The sequence below is a fragment of the Stenella coeruleoalba genome (assembly GCF_951394435.1).
Source record: "Stenella coeruleoalba genome assembly, chromosome: 8".
Lineage (NCBI taxonomy): Eukaryota > Metazoa > Chordata > Mammalia > Artiodactyla > Delphinidae > Stenella > Stenella coeruleoalba.
The window spans coordinates 24,728,412-24,749,753 of NC_137154.1; the positions used below are offsets into that span (position 1 = coordinate 24,728,412).

Consider the following 21,342-nt stretch of genomic DNA (forward strand, 5'->3'; position numbering starts at 1 on the left):
ATCACACGCCTGCATTGCCTTTAACACAGAAATAGAGTTAACATGCAGAGGTCACCGAAGATAGAGCTGTGCTCTCCCCATTCTGGTGATGATTTATTAAAATATGGCATTGGACAGGAATCTGCAGATCTGCGAGCATCTCTCGTGACTAAGGCTCCGTAGGGAAATACACCCTCAGTTCAAACAGTTAATGTAACAGAGTATCAAACATATGGTCCCACATGGGGACTTGTTGACATACAATCAGTTGAATAAGCCAAGCATCCAGTTGTTCAAGAGTTTCCTGTTCCCCAGAAGCCCCACTGTTCACGTTTTTAGAAACTGAGGGTGAGAAAAACGCCCACATCGTCTGTGCCTCCAGACCCATCAAGCCAGGCTGGAGAAAACCAAAGACTGTTTCCTCAGAGTCTGGAAGTGGGCGAAGGCATTAGACCTGGAACTCAAACATGTCCGTCTGCTTCTTGGCCAGCTTGGCCACCTCTTCCCGGATGGCCTTCACCAGGGCCGCTGTGGAGATGTTGGTCAGGGGCGTGTCGGACGGGTCGTTCTCCGCCAGGCTCTGCTGTGAGGCTGCTGCGGAGGGCAGCGGGGCCTGCTCCAAGCTGGGGTGCAGCCCGGCTGGCTGGCTGTACTGGCGAGGGAGCCTGGAGGGTGAGCTCTGCTGATACCGGGACCGGGGGTAAGCCTCGATGTACCCCGGGAGGGGGACCTACAAAGCATGTTGGGAGAGAAGACAAGGACCTGGGGTCAGGAAGCGGCTCAAGTCATAGGACACACTCGATACCAAAGCGGGAGGGAACTGAGGACAAGGAAAGAGATTTAGAAGAAAATGAAGGCAACGCACCATTGTATGGATACAAAAGCTGGAGTCTGTTTGGAAAATAGGTGATTTGGACTCACTGGATCTGCTGGTTGGATGAATTAAATACGTGTTTTAAACAGTATGCAAACAGTGGGCACATACCTGAATCTACATCTGAATCTACCTGGCTACCTTTTTAATATAAGCACCATCTAGCCAAAAGAGGTGTTGTTCTTTATGGATGTCAAAGGACTTGCGGGAGAGACCTTCAAGATGGAGGAGCTGAAAGACGCGGAGATCACCTTCCTCCCCACAAATACATCAGAAATACATCTACATGTGGAACAACTCCTACAGAACACCTACTGAACGCTGGCAGAAGACCTCAGACCTCCCAAAAGGTAAGAAACTCCCCATGTACCTGGGTAGGGCAAAAGAAAAAAGGAAAAACAGAGACAAAAGAATAGGGATGGGACCTGCACCTCTGGGAGGAAGCTGTGAAGGAGGAAAAGTTTCCACACACTAGGAAGCCCCTTTGCGGGCGGAGACTGAGGGTGGGTGGGAGGGAAACTTCGGAGCCACAGAAGAGAGCACAGCAACAGGGGTGCAGCGGGCAAAGCGGAGAGATTCCCGCACAGAGGATCGGTGCTGACCAGCACTCACCAGCCTGAGAGGCTTGTCTGCTCACCCGCCAGGCGGGGCAGGGGCTGGGAGCTGAGGCTTGGGCTTCAGAGGTCAGACCCCAGGGAGAGAACTGGGGTTGGCTGCGTGAACACAGCCTAAAGGGGGCTAGTATGCCACAGATAGCCGGGAGGGAGTCAGGGAAAATGTCTGGACCTGCCGAAAAGGCAAGAGACCATTGTTTCGGGGTGCGCAAGGAGAGGGGATTCAGAGAACCACCTAAGCAAGCTCCAGAGACAGGTGCAAGTCGCAGCTATCAGCTCACACCCCAGAGACAAGCATGAAATGCTAACGCTGCCACCACTGCCACCACTGCCACCAAGAATCCTGTGTGCAAGCGCAGGTCACTACCCACACACACACCCCCCTCCACCCAGGAGCCTGTGCAGCCCACCACTGCCAGGGTCCTGAGATCCAGGGACAACTTCCCCAGGAGAACACATGGCACACCTCAGGCTGTTGCAATGTCATGTTGGCTTCTGCCACTGCAGGCTCGCCCCGAATTACAATTATGACTACTGTACCCCTTCCACTCCCCAGCCTGAGTGAGCAAGAGAGATCTAATCAGCCCCTGCTTTAACCCCTCCTGTCTGGGCGGGAACAGACGCCTGAGGGTGGCCTACGTTCAGGGGTGGGGTTAAAACAAAAGCTGAAACCCGGGAGCTGTGCGAACAAAGAAGAGAAAGGGAAAGTTCTCCGTGCAGCCTCAGGAGCAGCAGATTAAATCCCCACAAGCAACTTGATGAACCTTCCATCTGTGGAATACCTGAATAGACAATGAATGGTCCCCAAATTGACGCAGTGGACTTTGGGAGCAACTGTAGACTTGGGGTTTGCTTTCTGCATCTGACTTGTTTCTGATTCTTATGTTTATCTTAGTTTAGTTTTTAGTGCTTGTTATCATTGGTGGATTTTTTATTGGTTTGGTTGCTCTCTTTTTTTAAAGTTTATTATTTTTTTAATTAAAATTTTTTTTCCTTTTTTTCTCTTTTTGTGAGTGTGCAGATGATGTTTCTTTGTGTGATTTGTCTGTTTAGGTTTGCTTTAACCATTGTCCTAGGGTTCTGACTGTTTGTTTCTATTTTGTTGTTTTTTGTTTCTTTCTGTGATTTTGTCTGTTTAGTTTTGCTTTTACCATTTGGTTTGGGGTTCTATCTGTTGTTTTTTGGGGGTTTTTTTCCCTTTTTTTCCTCTTCCTTTTCTCCCGAGCCGTGAGGCTGGCAGGGTCTTGGTGCTCTGGCCAGGTGTCAGGCCTGAGCCTCTGAGGTGGGAGAGCCGAGTTCAGGACTTTGGACCACCAGAGACCTCCCAGCTCCACGTAATATCAATCAGCGAGAGCTCTCCCATAGATCTCCACCTCAACACTAAGACACAGCTCCACCCAACGGCCAGCAAGCTCCAGTGCTGGACACCCGATGCCAAACAACTAGCAAGACAGGAACACAACCACACCCATTAACAGAGAGGCTGCCTAAAGTCATACTAAGTTCACAGACACCCCAAAAAACACCACTGGACGCAGCCATGCCCACGAGAGGGACAAGATACAGACCTACCCACCAGAACACTGGCACCAGTCCCTTCACCAGGAAGCCTACACAAGCCACTGAAACAACCTCACCCACTGGGGGCAGACACCAAAAACAATGGGAAGTACGAACCTGCAGTCTGCGAAAAAGAGACCCCAAACACAGTAAGTTAAACAAAATGAGAAGACAGAGAAATATGTAGCGGATGAAGGCACAAGGTAAAAACCCACCAGACCAAACAAATGAAGAAGAAATAAATAGGCAGTCTACCTGAAAAACAATTCAGAGTAGTGATAGTAAAGATGACCCAAAATCTTGGAAATAGAATGGAGAAAATACAAGAAACGTTTAACAAGGACCCAGAAGAACTAAAGAGCAAACAAACAATGATGAACAACACAATAAATGAAATTTAAAACTCTCTAGAAGGAATCAATAGCAGAATAACTGACACAGAAGAATGGATAAGTTACCTGGAAGATAAAATAGTGGAAATAAATACCATAGAGCAGAATAAAGAAAAAAGAATGACAAGAATTGAGGACAGTCTCAGAGACCTGTGGGACAACATTAAATGCACCAACATTTGAATTATAGGGGTCCCAGAAGAAGAAGAGAAAAAGAAAGGGACTGAGAAAATACTTGAAGAGATTACAGTTGAAAACTTCCCTAACATGGGAAAGGAAATAGTCAATCAAGTCCAGGAAACACAGAGAGTCCCATATAGGATAAATCCAAGGAGAAACATGCCAAGACACATATTAATCAAACTATCAAAAATTAAATACAAAGAACAAATATTAAAAGCAGCAAGGGAAAAACAACAAATAACATACAAGGGAATCCCCATAAGGTTAACAGCTGATCTTTCAGCAGAAACTCTGCAAGCCAGAAGGGAGTGGCAGGACATATTTAAAGTGATGAAAGGGAAAAACCTACAACCAAGACTACTCTACCCAGCAAGGATCTCATTCAGAATCGACAGAGAAATTAAAAGGTTTACAGACAAGCAAAAGCTAAGAGAATTCAGCACCACCAAACCAGCTTTACAACAGATGCTAAAGGAACTTCTCTAGGCAGGAAACACAAGAGAAGGAAAAGACCTACAATAACAAACCCAAATTAATTCATAAAATGGTAACAGGAACATACATATCGACAACTACCTTAAATGTAAATGGATTAAATGCTCCAACCAAAAGACACAGACTGGCTGAGTGGATACAAAAACAAGACCTGTATATATGCTGTCTACAAGAGACCCACTTCAGACCTAGGGACACAAACAGACTGAAAGTGAGGGGATGGAAAAAGATATTCCATGCAAATGGAAATCAAAAGAAAGCTGGAGTAGCAATTCTCATATAAAACAAAATAGACTTTAAAATAAAGACTATTACAAGAGACAAAGAAGGACACTATATAATGATCAAGGGATCAATCCAAGAAGAAGATATAACAATTGTAAATATTTATTTATGCACGCAACATAGGAGCACCTCAATACATAAGGCAAATGCTAACAGCCATAAAAGGGGAAACTGACAGTAACAAAATAATAGTCGGGGACTTTAACACCCCACTTTCACCACTGGACAGATCATCCAAAAAGTAAATAAGGAAACACAAGCTTTAAATGACACATTAAACAGGGTGGACTTAATTGACATTTATAGGACATTCCACCCAAAAACAACAGAATAAACTTTATTCTCAAGTGCTCATGGAACATTCTCCAGGACAGATCAGATCCTGGGTCACAAATCAAGCCTTGGTAAATTTAAGTAAATTGATATTGTATCAAGTATCTTTTCCAACCACAACATTATGAGACCAGATATCAATTACAGGAAAAAAACTGTAAAAAGTAAAAACACATGGAGGCTAAACAATATGCTACTAAATAACCAAGAGATCACTGAAGAAATCAAAGAGGAAATCAAAAAATACCTAGAAACAAATAACAATGAAAACACGATGATCCAAAACCTACGGGATGCAGCAAAAGCAGGTCTGAGAGCGAAATTTATAGAAATACAATCCTACCTCAAGAAACAAGAAAAATCTCAAATAAATAACCTAAACTTACACCTAAAGCAATTAGAGAAAGAACAAAAATACCCCAAAGTTAGCAGAAGGAAAGAAGTCATAAAGATCAGATCAGAAAGAAATGAAAAAGAAATGAAGGAAACGATAGCAAAGATCAATAAAACAAAAAGCTGGTTCTTTGAGAAAATAAACAAAATTGATAAACCATTAGCCAGACTGATCAAGAAAAAAGGGAGAAGGCTAAAATCAACAGAATTACAAATGAAAAATGAGAAGTAACAACTGACACTGCAGAAATACAAAGGATCATGAGAGATTCCTACAAGCAGCTATATGCCTATAAAATGGACAACCTGGAAGAAATGGACAAATTCTTAGAAAAGTACAACCTTCTGAGACTGAACCAGGAAGAAATAGAAAATATGAACAGACCAATCACAAGCACTGAAATTGAAACTGTGATTAAAAATCTTCCAACAAACAAAAGCCCAGAACCAGATGGCTTCATAGATGAATTCTATCACACATTTAGAGAAGAGCTAACACCTATCCTTCTCAAACTCTTCCAAAATATAGCAGAGGGCGGAATACTCCCAAACTCATTCTACGAGGCACCATCACCCTGATACCAAAACCAGATGAAGATGTCACAAAAAAAGAAAACTACAGGCCAATATCACTGATGCACATAGATGCAAAAACTCCTAAACAAAATACTAGCAAACAGAATCCAACAGCACATTAAAAGGACATACACCATGATCAAGTGGGGTTTATCCCAGGAGTGCAAGGATTCTTCAATATATGCAAATCAATCAATGTGATACACCATATTAACAAATTGAAGGAGAAAAACCATATGATCATCTCAATAGATGCAGAAAAAGCTTTCAACAAAATTCAACACCCATTTATGATAAAAACTCTCCAGAAAGTAGGCATAGAGGGAACTTACCTCAACATAACAAAGGATATATATGACAAACCCACAGCCAACATCATTCTCAATGGTGAAAAACTGAAAGCATTTCGTCTAAGATCAGGAACAAGACAAGGTTGTCCACTCTCACCACTACTATTCAACATAGTTTTGGAAGTTTTAGCCACAACAATCAGAGAAGAAAAAGAAATAAAAGGAATCCAAATCGGAAAAGAAGAAGTAAAACTATCACTGTTTGCAGATGACATGATACTATACATAGAGAATCCTAAAGACATTACCAGAAAACTACTAGAGCTAGTCAATGAATTTGGTAAAGTAGAAGGATACAAAATTAATGCATAGAAATCTCTTGCATTCCTATACACTAATGACGAAAAATCTGAAAGAGAAATTAAGGAAACACTCCCATTTAGCACTGCAACAAAAAGAATAAAATACCTAGGAAGAAACCTACCTAAGGAGACAAAAGACCTGTATGCAGAAAACTATAAGATACTGATGAAAGAAATTAAAGATGATACAAACAGATGGAGAGATATACCATGTTCTTGGATTGGAAGAATCAACATTGTGAAAATGACTCTACTACCCCAAGCAATCTACAGATTCAATGCAATCCCCATCAAACCACCAAGGCCATTTTTCATGGAACTAGAATAAAAAACTTCACAATTTGTATGGATACACAAAAGATCCTGAATAGCCAAAGCAATCTTGAGAGAGAAAATTGGAGCTGGAGGAATCAGGCTCCCTGACTTCAGACTATACTACAAAGTTACAGTAATCAACACAGTATGGTACTGGCACAAAAACAGAAATATAGCTCAATGGAACAGGATAGCCTGTTCAAAGACAGCCTCTTCAATAAGTGGTGCTGGGAAAACTGGACAGCTACATGTAAATGAATGAAATTAGAACACTCCCTAACACCATACACAAAAAAAACCTCAAAATGGATTAAAGACCTAAATGTAAGGCCAGACAGTATAAAACTCTCAGAGGGAAAACATAGGCAGAGCACTCCACGACATAAATCACAGCAAGATCCTTTTTGACCCACCTCCTAGAGAAATGGAAATAAAAACAAAAATAAACAAATGGGACATAATAAAACTTAAAAGCTTTTGCACAGCAAAGGAAACCATAAACAAGACAAAAAGACAAACTTCAGAATAGGAGAAAATATTTGCAAACGAAGCAACTGACAAAGGATTAATCTCCAAAATATACAAGCAGCTCATGCAGCTCAATATCAAAAAAACAAACAACCCAATCCAAAAATGGGCAGAAGACCTAAATAAACATTTTGCCAAAGAAGACATACAGATTGCCAACAAACACATGAAAGGATGCTCAACATCATTAATCATTAGAGAAATGCAAATCAAAACCACAGTGTATCACCTCACACTGGTCAGAATGCATCATCAAAAAAATCTACAAACAATAAATGCTGGAGAGGGTGTGGAGAAAAGGGAACCCTCTTGCACTGCTGGTGGGAATGTAAATTGATACAGCCACTATGAAGAACAGTATGGAGGTTCCTTAAAAAACTAAAAATAGAACTACCATACGACCCAGCAATCCCACTACTGGGCATATAACCTGAGAAAACCATAATTCAATAAGAGACATGGTACCACAATGTTCACTGTAGCACTATTTACAATAGCCAGGACATGGAAGCAACCTAAGTGTCCATCATCAGATGAATGGATAAAGAAGATGTGGCACATATATACAATGGAATATTACTCAGCCACAAAAAGAAACAAAATTGAGTTATTTGTAGTGAGGTAGATGGACCTAGAGTCTGTCATACAGAGTGAAGTAAGTCAGAAAGAGAAAAACAAATACTGTATGCTAATGCATATATATGGAATGTAAAAAAACAGTACTGATGAACCTAGTGGTAGGGCAGGAATAAAGATGCAGACATAGAGAATGGACTTGAGGACACAGGGAGGGGGAAGGGTAAGCTGGGACGAAGTAAGAGTGTAGCATTGATATATATACACTACCAAATGTAAAATAGATAGCTAGTGGGAAGCAGCTGCATAGCATAGGGAGATCAGCTCGGTGCTTTGTGACCACCTAGAGGAGTGAGATAGGGAGGGTGGGAGGGAGATGCAAGAGGGAGGGGATATGGGCATACGGGGATATATATATATCCATATAGCTGATTCACTTTGTTATACAGCAGAAACTAACACAACATTGTTAAGCAATTATACTCCAATAAAGATGCTAAAAAAATTAAATAGACTTTAAGTATATATTTTTATAAAAAAAGGACTCAGGGATTTATCACTGATGATAATAGCTAACACTTAATGAGCCCTGTGCTAAGGGCTTTCCAATCGTGGTCTCATTTAATTCTCAAAACAACAACCTAGGAGGTAGGTATTGTTACCCTTATTTTATAGAAGAGGAAACTGAAGCAAACAGTGCCTCAGTCGAAGGTGCCACAGCTAACAAGCCACTGAGAGACGCAGCTCCAGGCTGGGAGTTAGTCACTGCACTATACTGTCTTGGATCTGGAATATGATCTGGGTTTCTTGAAAAAAATTTCTCTTTGCATTAAAAGTGGAAGATACACAGTTCTATGCTTTAATATATGGACACTTATAGTAATAAGGACAGGGCAATGATCTGGAATTCAGGATCAAGTTTCCCACAGAAACAGTGCCATAAAAGGGGATGCTGTTCCACGGTAATCCACAAAAGGCCTTTATATCCCATAATGTTAACTGCAACACCGCAAGATAAATGCCCATGGATGACGTAGGTATGGGGTGCTCCCGTGAATGGGACACATGTAAGGAGTCAGGCAGCTTTCTGGGAGAAGCAGCTCAGCTGAGTCTGGAAGATGAAGAGGCTGTTTTTCAGAAGACAAGGTGGGAGGGGCATTCCAGGCAGAGGGAAAAGCAATGCAGAGGCCTGGAGGTACACAGAAGAAGGGGCACCCAGGGAGGTTCAGTGATTTGGTCTGACCAGAGAGGGTATGTGGGGTATGAGGGGAGCTCAGGAAGACAGGCAGTCAGGGCCAGATCAAACAGCTGCTGAACGTCAGGATACGGAGTAAAGTTTTCTATGGTACACTTCTAAGGAATTGAGCGTGTTTCCATTCCTTACAGAGATGTCTGGGCGCTGGTGAGGATGGAGTGGGATGGGGTTGGGTGAGGATTCAGAATTTTGTATGGGCAAATGTGTAGTAGGAAAGCAGGCCTCTCCCAGTCCCTGCCAGAGGTTCTGACAACCCCTCTGGAAAAGGCCTGGCCTGGGAGCCACCAACAGGTGTCAGGCAGGGGAAAGGTCTGTATTTTAGGAAGGACACTCTGGAGGTGGACCCACTGGAGGTGGAGAGGAGATAAGTTCTGAGGCTACCTCAATGGATCAGGTAAGAGTCGGGAAGGACCCGAGTGAGGGAAGAAGTGATGGGATGGATGTCCCAAAGTTTGGGGCTTTAATTCCCCTACAAGACCTGGTAAAGGAAGACAAAGTAGCAAATATATTTCACTTGCATCTCAGAGGAAAATCAGAGCCAGACTGTCCGAGCCCTTGGGCCACACAGCTGGGAACGCACAGGTGACTGGGGGCTAACAGAGAGCCAAGGCCAGGACACGGGACTTGCCTGTCAGGTCTCAGCTCAAACTCCCTTTCTTCCGGGAGACCTTCCCCAGTCCTCTATTAGCTGAGGGCTCCCTGTAAGGTCCTTCCATGCACTTTGTCTAGCGTAACAGTCATCACTCACAATATCATCGCCTGTCTCAGGCATCGACTGTGAAGGCAGAACTGTGTCTCACCTACTTATCACTGTGCACCAGTGCCCAGAACTGTGCACGGTACACAGTAGGGAGTGTCTCAGACCTGGGGTTCTGAGCGGCACAATTTGAAAATCACCAAAGGATGACCAGCTGGTGCCGTATGTTTGTGAAGGAAGCTGCCATGTCCCCTTTCCCTGTATTTCAAGTTCAGCTGGAGCTGAGGGTCAGTGTCCAACTCTTGAGACGTCCCAGTTCTGCAGCATTAAGCAACTTGGTGCTTGTGGCTGGGACAGGCAAGGGACACCTGATGCCACTGGAGTGGCCTCAGGGTAATACTCAGAAGCAGGGAAGATGAGGAGATGACACACTCTTCCTCCCTTACAGTAGAGGCAGGCGGGAGCCACCACACCTTGCGGGCCAAAATCCGGGGCTGGCAAACACCACTCCTTCTCTAGCCAGTGCCTGTGGCAGGCATCACCTATTGATCACAGCACGCTTTCCTGATGAGCCTGGGAACCCCCTCTCAATCCCTCTCCATCCAGCACCAAGGATGAAACCTATTTGTCAAGCCAGGTCCAGGTGATTTTATACAAGCTAGCTCCTTACATCTGGATACCTGGGATCAGGAGGGTCAGACATCCAAATGATGGTGGGGGCTTTTTTCTTCTCACATGGATGTGGAGGGTGAACATTTTCCCCACTGGAGTATCTTTCTCAAGCCCACATCTGGTCCCTCTGAGCCTCCTGTGCTGAATTTCAAATGCAATAAAGCACCTGACCTCCCAGCTTGGTTCCTGGCTTCCGTGCTCCACGCATGGGCACGCAACCCTGCTTAACTGAAGGTGGTAATGGGGCTCCAGGAAAGACCCATTTAGGCTGCAGCAATCACTTTCCTCTTAAAAACAACTAATAGGAAACTAGCACTCCCTCACAATGGTGGGTGGCAAGGTGATCAAGTCATCATGTCCAAAAGATTAAGTTTCGATTTGCTGGGCTCCTTTTCCTTCATCTTTAAGGCAACATGAACCCAAAGGTATCTGGATGTCACCATAAGCCTGGCTAAGTATTATCTGTAAGTATCTTGAAGGCAAGGGACAAGTTTTGTAAATACTTCTGCTGACTCCTGCAAAGCACCCAGTGCACCCTGCATGCAGAGGGTGAGCTGACAAAGCTGCAGGTCTACTGCCTAATTAGCACAAGTATCAACTACTTTCTGAAAAGTACACATTATGTTTAGATTGCAAGTGGCATTATGGAGGTGAATAACCTCTGAACTGACCAACTCACACCCAGTGAGTTCAGCTGTTTAGAAGAGCTGAGCATGACAAAGGAAGCAAAAAAGGCCCACAAACAACCAACAGAGATGCCATACACTCCCGCACTTAGATTTGTAGACTGAACAGTAGGGAATCCCTCCAGTTACTCTCCCAGAGACTATTTACTCCAGCTCTACAAACAACTCTAATGAGCTCAGACATGCCTCATTTGCAGATAACAGAGCATTAGGAAAAGCATATTTAAAGGTGAGTATATATCTGAGAGTGGGGAAATTGAGCAAGGTGTGAGCTGGGAGCAAGGTCAGAGAAAGAAAAAACATACTAAGCCTTACAATAATTCCAAAAATTATAATAGTTTAGAGATGTCTGACATAGGGGCAATAATCCTACACACCGTCAGAGCCCATCTGACAAATGTCATTTTAGTACAGTGAGCCATAATAATGACGCTGAATCATTTGTTAAAGACAAATTAAATTATGTTTTTCTTTTAAAGAAGGAGGGGAGAAGGATGTAATTCATTCCAGAATTTAAAAATTCAGGGTGGCATATATTTTTTAAATGTTTTGGAAATTAAAGGAATAGCTTTATTAGGAAAATTAATATACGTAGGGTAGTTTTACCCTGATGATGTTGTTTAAATGTGGCATCACTACAATAAGAAGAGACACCAACGCTGAGGTTGAATTGAACCTGTAGGGGTAGAAAGTATGGACCCCAGGGGTTTGGACAGAGAGAAAAGATGACACAGGTGTCAATGTGTTTCCTAAATCTAGGATGTATTTCAAATGCTGAGACCAAACCCTAAAATGACATAGAGCACCACGGGGCCCTAGGAAACAGCCTGCCTTTCTCATCCATGATGGATGATCTCACACAGGGATGGAGCAACTCATTCTAGAGGCCATGACTGTGCTATTTTTGTTTGCTTGGTTTTTGTTTTTCACTTGGCAGTGCTTGACAGGTGGCTCAGAGGCAGGTTTGGGTGTGAATATCCAGGTTCATCTGGTTGCTGCCCCTCTTTGGTCCAGGCTGGGCCAGGTCCACTGTGCCATAAACTCCTACTAGTATAATGAAGGAAGAAACCAGCTGACCGTGAAGACAGTCTTCAGCTGCAAGACAGGCAGATAGCTTTAGATCTACATGCAAAGTAATTCAGTCTCGGGTTTCTAATACTTCATTTTCTGGTATTGCATCTAAACTTTTCACAGGATTTCAAAGCTGAAAGGAACAAATTTAGTAAAGGCTTTGGAGCCAGAAAGATGCAGGTTTGACTGCTGAACACATCAGGGAAATAATACCTACATGACAGGTCTCGTGAAGATGAAATAAGATAACATAAATAGAACATCTAATATAGTGCCTGGCACACAGAAAATACTTAAAAAATGGTAGTTATTATAAAACTGTATTTGATTAAGGGTGCCCTCTGGAAAGAGGTGGAATCTGACTGAAGGCTCCTGTGTCAAAGGACATCACACTCCTCTCCCCGGCACTGTCTCCTCTAATAGCTGATTTTAGCCACCTGGTTGGTGGAAGGGGGCCTGAGATAACAAAACACTCATTCTCAGCCTCACATCCCTTTTCTCCCTGTAGGGTGTCAAGCAGGTAAAGTTGTGAGGGAATCAGCGAGGGTCTCACCGAATCAGCCCACTGGCTCGGGAGCTCATTCTCTCCTGCATAAGACATCCAGGCCTGGTTCCTGTAGGACGAGGGAGGCGTCGGGATGAAGTAGCCGGTGAAGCCGGGTCTGCTGGCAGCTGGAATGGCGAACACTGCCGGCACCGTATTACCTGGCATGGAGGAGATGTACGGGCGAGATTAGGCCGGCACCTCGCCCACTGGGCTGACATATGCACAAGCTGGGGGAAGCTCGGAAATAGGAGGACTCTGGCCTTGGGGGAAGGGCTGATGGGAAGGCATCACATCTCCACCTGCAGCCCCAGCCCTGCTCACCTGTCCAGACAGTAGTGGAGGCATCACCTGCTGGGACTCAGACCCAGCTTTCTAGAGAAGTGATGGCTCACAATCCTTGCCGAGCCCTCACCAACTCCCCCAACCCCATCCCAACACCCCTGACCTGCTGGGGTGCCAGGTGTTTTCCTCCCAGGAGGATGGGTATTTTTCAAAAGCCAAGAAGAGGAACCAAAAGGAATAGATTTCACTGGTGGCATTTCTGGACACAGTATGCTTTAGTAAGTGTTGACAACCGGGTGTTTGCAGTTTTAGTCTAAAAGGTGTGGTTTGGATAAATGAAAAAAACCATTACGGCATGTTCAAACCTCTGTGTTCATTGACATTGTTTGTAATAGCAAAAAACTGGAAACAACCAATATGTCTCTCACTAGGGGATAGGATAAATGGTGGCATGTCACATAATGGAATACCATATGGCAGTGTGAACAAGTGAACTAGATCAACATGTGTGTAACAGCCTGGAGAACTCCTGAAAACAATGTTAAACCAAGAAAACAAAGTGCAAAAGGAAAGGTATAGCTTAACATCACTTATGTAAATTTAAACTATACAAAGCATTAACATATACCATTGTATAGAGATACATATGGAGTGAAAGCCCATGACTTAGAGACTGTGATTACCTCTGGGGAGAAGGGGAATGAGTTGGGAGTGGATAGTTGTATCTGGAATGCTTTAAAGATATATATAATAAATTTTTAAAAGGCCTTAAGTCTGGCAAAATGTGAACATCCACCCTGACCGTAACCTATCTTAATATTTTGTCAGAGTTCAGATCTTTTTAAGAAATAAAAGCAGTAGCTCTTCTAGCCAGGGCTACTGAAGTCCAGAGGGGATCCAGAAATACAGTTGCTTTGATTCCTGACGGTGGCGGGTAGAAGGTGGAGAGCGGGGAAGACAAAGTGCACAGCACGGGGGCTGGTGCGGGGCGCGGGCTTTTTCCAGGCCTTTCTCCTCTTGCCCACCTGAGTAATTTAAAGCCGACTGATCCAACTGCGCCACAGACACAGGGCCTCGGGACACCTGCGCGAAGGAGGCGCTGTCGTGCAGCTGGGCGGGCTCAGGCCCCGCGGACTCGGCCATCCTGGTCTTGCTCCCAATATCCGAGGTGGACCTGCGGGGGGGGGAAAGGGGCCGCCTTAGCCGCCTCCCAGGACCGCGGCCGGCCGGGCAAGGCGGGGCTCCCGGGGCAGATCACGGCCGAGGATGGCTTCGGCCTCCAAGCCCCAGGACCGCGGGGTCCTCAGGCCTGGGTTTGCCCCCGAATAACAAAGGGGGCCTACACGCCCAGGCCTGGAGCAGCCGTCGCGGTGGCCCGAGCTGGAGTCATTTTTAGATATTCAAGGTCAGTGCTCCCCTGAGGGTGACTCTCATGTCTCTGAGGAGTAGAACACTTAATTTCCACATAAAAATGAACCAAGAATTAGCGCTGGGTCTTAGCTGGGGATGGTCGACCTAGCAGGTGATGACATCATCGGCAGCCAATGGGAAGGCTCCGTCTGGAGTGCGCCGCCACTCCCCCTCCTGACACCAGGACCGAGACCCTGGAGGGCTGCGGGGACTGCGTTCCCTGCTGCTACTGGCAGGAAGCAAGAAGCCCTAGGCTCTGGGAAGCTCGGGCTGCTCCCGGAAGCAGGAGCCTAGTACTTTCTGGGCATTATGAATGAAAGAACACTTTTTTTTTTAAAGTTCCACAGGCAAGCAGAGAATCTGGCGCATTTAACACCTCTCTCCACTTATAGCTCAGAAAGCCATGTAAGAAGAGGGGGCTGGGGTGAGGGCATGGGCCTCTCCCCCTAGTATAAAGGGTGCTGTAGCCAGGCTCTGCCTTCCCTTTGGTAGAGGCACTTCGGGCTCTCCTAAAATTAGAGTGCAGGGAGGCAAAGGCTGCCAGCCCACAGGGCCACCCTCTAAGCAGAGGCAGGCTGTCACAGTAAGAGCATAATAGAGGCGCATCGGGAGCCTGGGTTCCGGCTGCCTCCTCTCTCTGAGCCCCAGCTCCTCATCTGTAAAATGAAAGGGGAGGATGACTCCATCTCAAAGATTCTTCCCTGGTCTAACCCTCTGGGTTCGTAAGGAGGGCAGTGACCTCCTCGTATTTGGCAAGGATGGCAGACGGTGCAGGACATGAGAGGAGACTGGTGGTTGAGAGAAGAAATAAGAAATAGGTGCTGGGGCTTCCCTGGTGGCACAGTGGTTGAGAGTCCGCCTGCCGATGCAGGGGACACGGGTTCGTGCCCCAGTCCGGGAAGATCCCACGTGCCACGGAGCGGCTGGGCCCGTGAGCCATGGCCACTGAGCCTGCGCGTCCGGAGCCTGTTCTCCGCAACGGGAGAGGCCACAACAATGAGAAGCCCACGAACCCGCAAAAAAAAAAAAAAAAGAAATAGGTGCTGGCCTTCAGCAAACATAGCTCAAACAACTGATTGAAAAGCTCCTCCAATCCAGAACCCTCAGGAGCAACTATGCCCCAGGGAGGGTCAAACACAGGCTGTGAGGATTAAACTACACATCAGGGTGGGTTGCTGGGGGCTCAGTAGTATAGGGTCTCCCCTCCTTTCTCCATCCCTCCTTCTCCCATTTGCTCACTCCCACAGCCCTGGCTTCCCACAGGCTGTTTCCAGGCATCTGCTACTCCTTTAGAAAACCATCCTAGGAAAATCCCTGGCTTCTGCTCTGTACACTCGGCCACCTTTGAGGACTCCCAGAGCCTTTGAGATCATTTAGGTCAGTGCCCTCATTTTACAGATAAGGAAACAGGAGCCAGACAGGTGAGGCAATGTGCCTGGAGTTCCACAGCGCGTTACTGGCAGGTTACGGTGGAACCCTGGTCTGCTGCTTCCCATCCCACCCTAAGCTTGACTGGGGTCAAAGGGTGGTGTCTACACACAGCTCGGCATCCTAAACTGCTGGAAATGAAGGCAGGTCGTTTCTGAGGAAAACTCATTTCTTTTCACCATTTAGACAAAGTTCAGACCTGTGGCCCACAAATAGTGTGTGATCAGCATGTTGGAGGAAGCTATGGTAGGAGGGCCAGGGCAGTGGCCCGTACAGGCCCCAGGGCACGGGTGTCTCTCCTGGCCTTGGACATGATGACTATTCCAACCTCCCCCAGGGCTCTTGGCTGTTGTTTCTTGTCTATCTTTATTTAAAACATGTGCTTTTTATACTATTACAGAGCAAAGAGATTGCTGAATATATGTTTCACAGCTGGCCTATCCAAGTTCGTGGGCTTTCATCCTCTCCATCTTGCAAGTCAAGAGTTAGGGCGGGAGCCTAGACATGCTGCTCCCCGGCCTCTCGGACACTACCCCTCAATAACAAAGGGCCTTCTGGGTGCACACACCTGGCAGGAGGTGCCCAGACTTGAGGCGGCTGTTGTGACGGCCCAAGTTGGAGTAATTTTTAGATGTTCAAGGTCAAGGTATGGGGCAGTTGACCTTGGGTTTTTTCAATTGTGGGTTCTACAGGACTTTCAGTTTTCAATGGTAAGAGAGTAGGTCAACCCTCTGTGGCCCCCACTCCCTTCCTTCATGGTACTTGGGGTGTCCCAGGCACATGGTTGTCTCTACAGGTGATGCACCCTGAATGGGGCAGGGCAGGAAGGAAATCTGTCAGGGAGGGGCGCACAGGACCCAATCCTCTGCAAATATTCCAAATAAGGCAAAGAAAGGAATGTGTTACCGCCTGAGAGAAGCGACAGCCACTGGGCCAGTCCGCGGAGGCACAGGTGGAGGGGGAGAGCCCATGACCATTTCAGGAAGCTGGGAAAACCTGTAGGCCTGTGAAAGAGACGAGCAAATAGAGGGAGATGTGTTAAAACCCGGTGCCCATCAACACACAGGTTCTTCTTACTTAAAAGGGGAAGCAAACTTCCAAGGGTTAGACTTTCCTTCTTTCCTCAAACTTTCCCCTTCGATCTCCCTTAACATGTTCCCCGGCCCACTCTTCTGTCTCATCTGCCACCATTCCCCCCTTTGCTGGGCCACTGCAGTCACAGAGTCCTTCAGTTGTTCTTAGAATCTGCCAAGTTCCTTCCTGCCTCGGGCTTTGTACATGCTGCTCCTTCCCCCTGGGATGCTTCTCTCCCAGTCCTTCCCGTGGCTCCTTCCTTCATTTCATTCATCCAGCCCCATATTCCCTGTGAGCCCCATTTACTCTGTCTCCATACTCTGTTTTATTTTTTGGCATAGCAGTTGTCACTCTGGTGTTATATCATTGCTTACTTATTATGTGCCACAAACTAGACTGTAATGAGGGCAAGGGCTTTGTTCTCAGCTGCATCCTCACGCCTGGAACAGTGCCTGTTATATCATGGATGAGCAATAAATATTAGATAAGGAATGAATCATTGATTGCGTTTACTTTCTCACTCACGGAAAGTGGGTTTAGTGGGGGAAAGCAATGGGTCTGGAGCCAGGAAGTACGGGTGGAGGCCCTAATTTGCTGATGAATAGACTTTATGTCCCTAAGCAAGTCAGGTGACCTCTCTGGGCCTCAGTGTATTCTTCTGAAATGGGGACAAGGATACCTTGCCCAGAGGGCGTGGCTGCAAAGTAGATCAGGCAAGAGAGTGTATGTGTAAGTATGTTGTGATCTATAAAGCACTATTCAAAGATAAGGGATCAGAAATGCCACAAAAGTGAAGACTTTAATCAACACAGGAGGGGAGAAAAGGAAAATGGTCAGAGACAGGACCAGACAGCCAGGCCACAGCCTCTTTGAGCAGGAGAAAATCTAGAAATGCTCTCTGCGAAGACAAAGATTGGCTTGTGCTTCTCATTCATTTTTTTCTTTAGGTATCAAGGCCTGCCAGATCTCTTGAGGAACAAGATCATAGGGCTGTAAACCTAAAGGCATCCAGACAGAAAGTAGCAGCAGAGAGAATCCATACACAGGATTCTTTAAACCGAATGAGGGCTTCTCCCTTCAGCATCATGGCAGGCTACCTACTCATAAGGGCCTCCCCAGTAAATAACAAGTAGATTCTGGATAAAACCTGGCTTTTAATGCATGTAGGAATTGCAGGATACAAGGAAAATCTTAAGGACTCCACCCACTACCCACCCCATCCCTCTCACATCTCAGCAAACTAAAATAAAAACTGTGAGCTGAAATCAGAGGTAGAAACAATGAGTAGCAAACAAATATGAAAGGTGGGATTGCCTGGAAAACAAATGCCATACTGGTAATCAATTAAGAGATCAAGCCTGGGATAGGGCAAGGTGAGGCAGGTGAAACTGAGACCCTTACAGCCAACCTGGAAGGGGCTAACATCGGCTCCTCCCAGGGAGGAAGGTTGGTAATGCTCCCAGGCTCAGGCAGAAGCAATTGTAAGTCCTCTTTGGAAGAGATATTCCTAACCTAGGCTCTCGGGATTGGCACAGATTGAGATGAAGCAAAAAGGAGCTCATACTCAAATATCAGAAAACACACCAGAAAACATAAGTGAAAGTTAGAAAAAACAACAAATTTAGACCTTAAAGGACTTTAGAGTTTGAAATTTCCAGATACAAAATAGAAAGTAACAAGGTAAGAAATGTTTTAAGAAATAACTGACCAGACAGAAACATTATCAGAAATGATCCAGCAGATTTGAAGAAGAACAAACAGAACTTTTAGAAGTGAAAACATTACTGAAATAAAACACTCAATATAGGCGAATTAAGTAATAGATTTATCACAGATGGAAAGAAATATAAACTAGAAAATGGAATTGTGATTACTAAGGATGAAACACAGAGACAAGAAGATAGAAAATATACGTCTCAACAAATGACCCAGTTTCGCTCCTTTTTATGGCTGAGTAATATTCCACTGTATATATGTACCACGATGACTAATAAGAACCTGTTGTATAAAAAAATAAACTAAAATTCAAAAAAAATTAAAAGAAACTCATTAAATGGATAAAAAAAGATAGAAAATATAAAAGAGAAGTAAAAGATATAGAGGATGGAATAAGAAGGTCTAACATGCGGTTAATCAAAGTCCCAAAGGAGAAAAGTTGGAGAAAGAAGAAACAATATTTGAAGAAGCAATGACTAAGAATTTTCCAGAACTGAAGAAACAAATAATCATTTTAGGAAGTACAATATATAACAAGAAGGATAAATAAAACAAAATACACACCTACATACACTGTAGTGAAATGGTAGAATACCAAAGACAAAGAGAAGGTCTTAAAAGCAGCCAGAGGAAAAAAAAGGCATATCACCTGTAAAGGGATGATACTTAGACTGACAGATGACTTTTCAACAGCACCCAGAAGACCATGGTATGCAAAGTGCTCAAAGAAAATAACTGTCAACCTAGAAATGTATCAGCAACAGTAATTTTCCAGAACAAGAATGAAAAAACATTTGCCCAAATCTAGAGGTACTGGCTGAATCAATATGGAAAGCGACATCACCATGCTGCATTTTCCTTTTTAGCATCAGTAAGCTATTGGGTCGGCCAAAAAGTTCGTTTGGGTTTTTCCATAAGATGTTCCATAAGATGTTTTTTGGCCAGCCCAGTATGTATGCTAAGGTAGTATTCAGGGAACCCAAATCTTAAGGTCCACTGGATCCTAAGCTCCTTGCGGTTCAGCAAGAGCATCTTTCTCATCCTGGCTCTCCCGCCTTACCAAGCAAAGTGCTTTGCACCTAGTAGTGCTATATAACTATTTGTTGAATGAATGTTGAGTGAACCAGGAGTCAGGAGACCCAGGCTCTCATCTTGATTCAGCCATTCACATTCTGTAGACATGTCATTCAGTCTCTCTGCATCTCATTTTTCTGTTTTTGGTTCTCCTTGTGAAATACGTCATTGGAGTAGTTCATGAGCTTCCAAACAAACATTTCTTTAGCCATGAAACCATTCTGACATGACCCGAATACATAACCAGATTAAAGCAGAACTGCTCTGGTTGAAGTTGGGGGTAGGGATGCCTAGGTGACTTTGGCCCTTTGCTTACCTGCATGATGACACCCTGGGGACCTCCCTGAACCCTATGGTTTTACAGAGTTTGAAAATCATTGTCCCGGAGGTCCTTCTAGCTTTGCATTCCATTATTATCAACAAACCAACAAGTAAGGATATGTCTTTCCCAAAATAGAGAAAGGGGTGTATAGCCCCTCTTCTCTCTTCTGGCCTCTCACGATATCAGTAGAGGAGACAGACAACTTATTTTTATCCCTGGTTCTTGGAAGGCTTATTCTGTAGTCAACACAGTTTTCCAGCCAAGAAAATGCATTTTATGTCTGTCTTGTAACAGTTCACCAAGGAATTGATGAAAAGTTCTGAACTTTTGACAAGAAGTACCAAGGGAGTTTCCTTCTTTGGATGATTTTTCCAGGTACAAAGCAAAACTACACAGGAGATCAAGGTCTCCTTTGGTCTGTATCCTCAGGGCTCCCTGTAGCCACAGAGACCACATAAAAAGCAGAAAGGCTACCTGTGCCCTGTGCTAATGGCTGAGGAAAATCCCCCCAGGAGTGTCTTCCTACCTCCCCCTGTGCGGTTTCCCCATAGTTCTAAGTCCTCCTGGATTCGCACTCTGGCTCCCCTTTCCATGTGTTTGGAACCTGGCTCCCTGCGGGCTGCTTTGTGACTAGGATCCCACTAGAAGCTATTGCTCAAAACTGTTACCTAGTTCCAAGTTTCCAGTTCTGTGACAGTGGCCGTGAGGGGCCCAGTCTGGTGCCCAAGGACACCATCTTTTGGGATCCCTGGCCTCTGGCTAGAAAGGAGATCACACACTCAGAACTGCAGGCAGTCTTTATAAATAGCTCTCAGGTCTCTGAGGTGGAAGGAGCCTGGATGTGATAAGAATAGGCCACTCTTTGGGCTCAGCGGTTTGGTTGTAAAAGTAGAAGGGAAGGTGATCACAGTTTGCTCAAAGCTCCAGTCCTGATGTCCCTGGGCAGGGGGCGAGGGGGTGGGTCAGGGCCATTCTTTCTGGCAAACCCAGTGGAGAATGAGCCTGGGTGAGACCCACTGTGTGCTGGACCCTCCTTGGGCATATGCATCCATCCAGAGGGGGAATCTGGTGAAGATCAACCTCAAGGGGTAGCACTAGAGGGGTGACAAGTCAAAGGGGCAGGCTGCAGCTGGAGGCACAGGTCAGGGGTCTCAGGCTCTGCACTGGTGGGAGCACGAGGAACAACAGGCCAAAGCCCCCCACCCTCATTGGAGGCCCTTGTCCTGTGACAGCAAGTCAGCCTCAGGTCAGAGCGAACGTGCCAATCTTTCCAGGCCTGCTGACAATGCTGGGTTCCACTGCAAGGTGCCCCTTCCACCGCACCGTGCTGACCCTGCGAGTACTGCTCCGGGC

The 21,342-nt window shown here is 45.4% G+C and overlaps 1 protein-coding gene across 3 annotated transcripts in view; it reads right to left on the bottom strand.

The window, feature by feature from the left end:
* Nucleotides 1–427: 427 nt before the first annotated feature.
* The window catches only part of KIAA1549L (KIAA1549 like), a gene marked incomplete at both ends in the record, with an annotated part of 282,138 nt that continues 261,223 nt past the window's right edge, over nucleotides 428–21,342 (bottom strand). For all 3 annotated transcript variants that reach the window (XM_079929928.1, XM_079929927.1, XM_079929926.1), the window contains 4 exons: nucleotides 428–709; nucleotides 12,690–12,841; nucleotides 13,991–14,139; nucleotides 16,710–16,807. In XM_079929928.1, coding sequence (XP_079786054.1) covers nucleotides 428–709; nucleotides 12,690–12,841; nucleotides 13,991–14,139; nucleotides 16,710–16,807 — 681 coding nt within the window. The remainder of the gene's footprint in view (nucleotides 710–12,689; nucleotides 12,842–13,990; nucleotides 14,140–16,709; nucleotides 16,808–21,342) is intronic.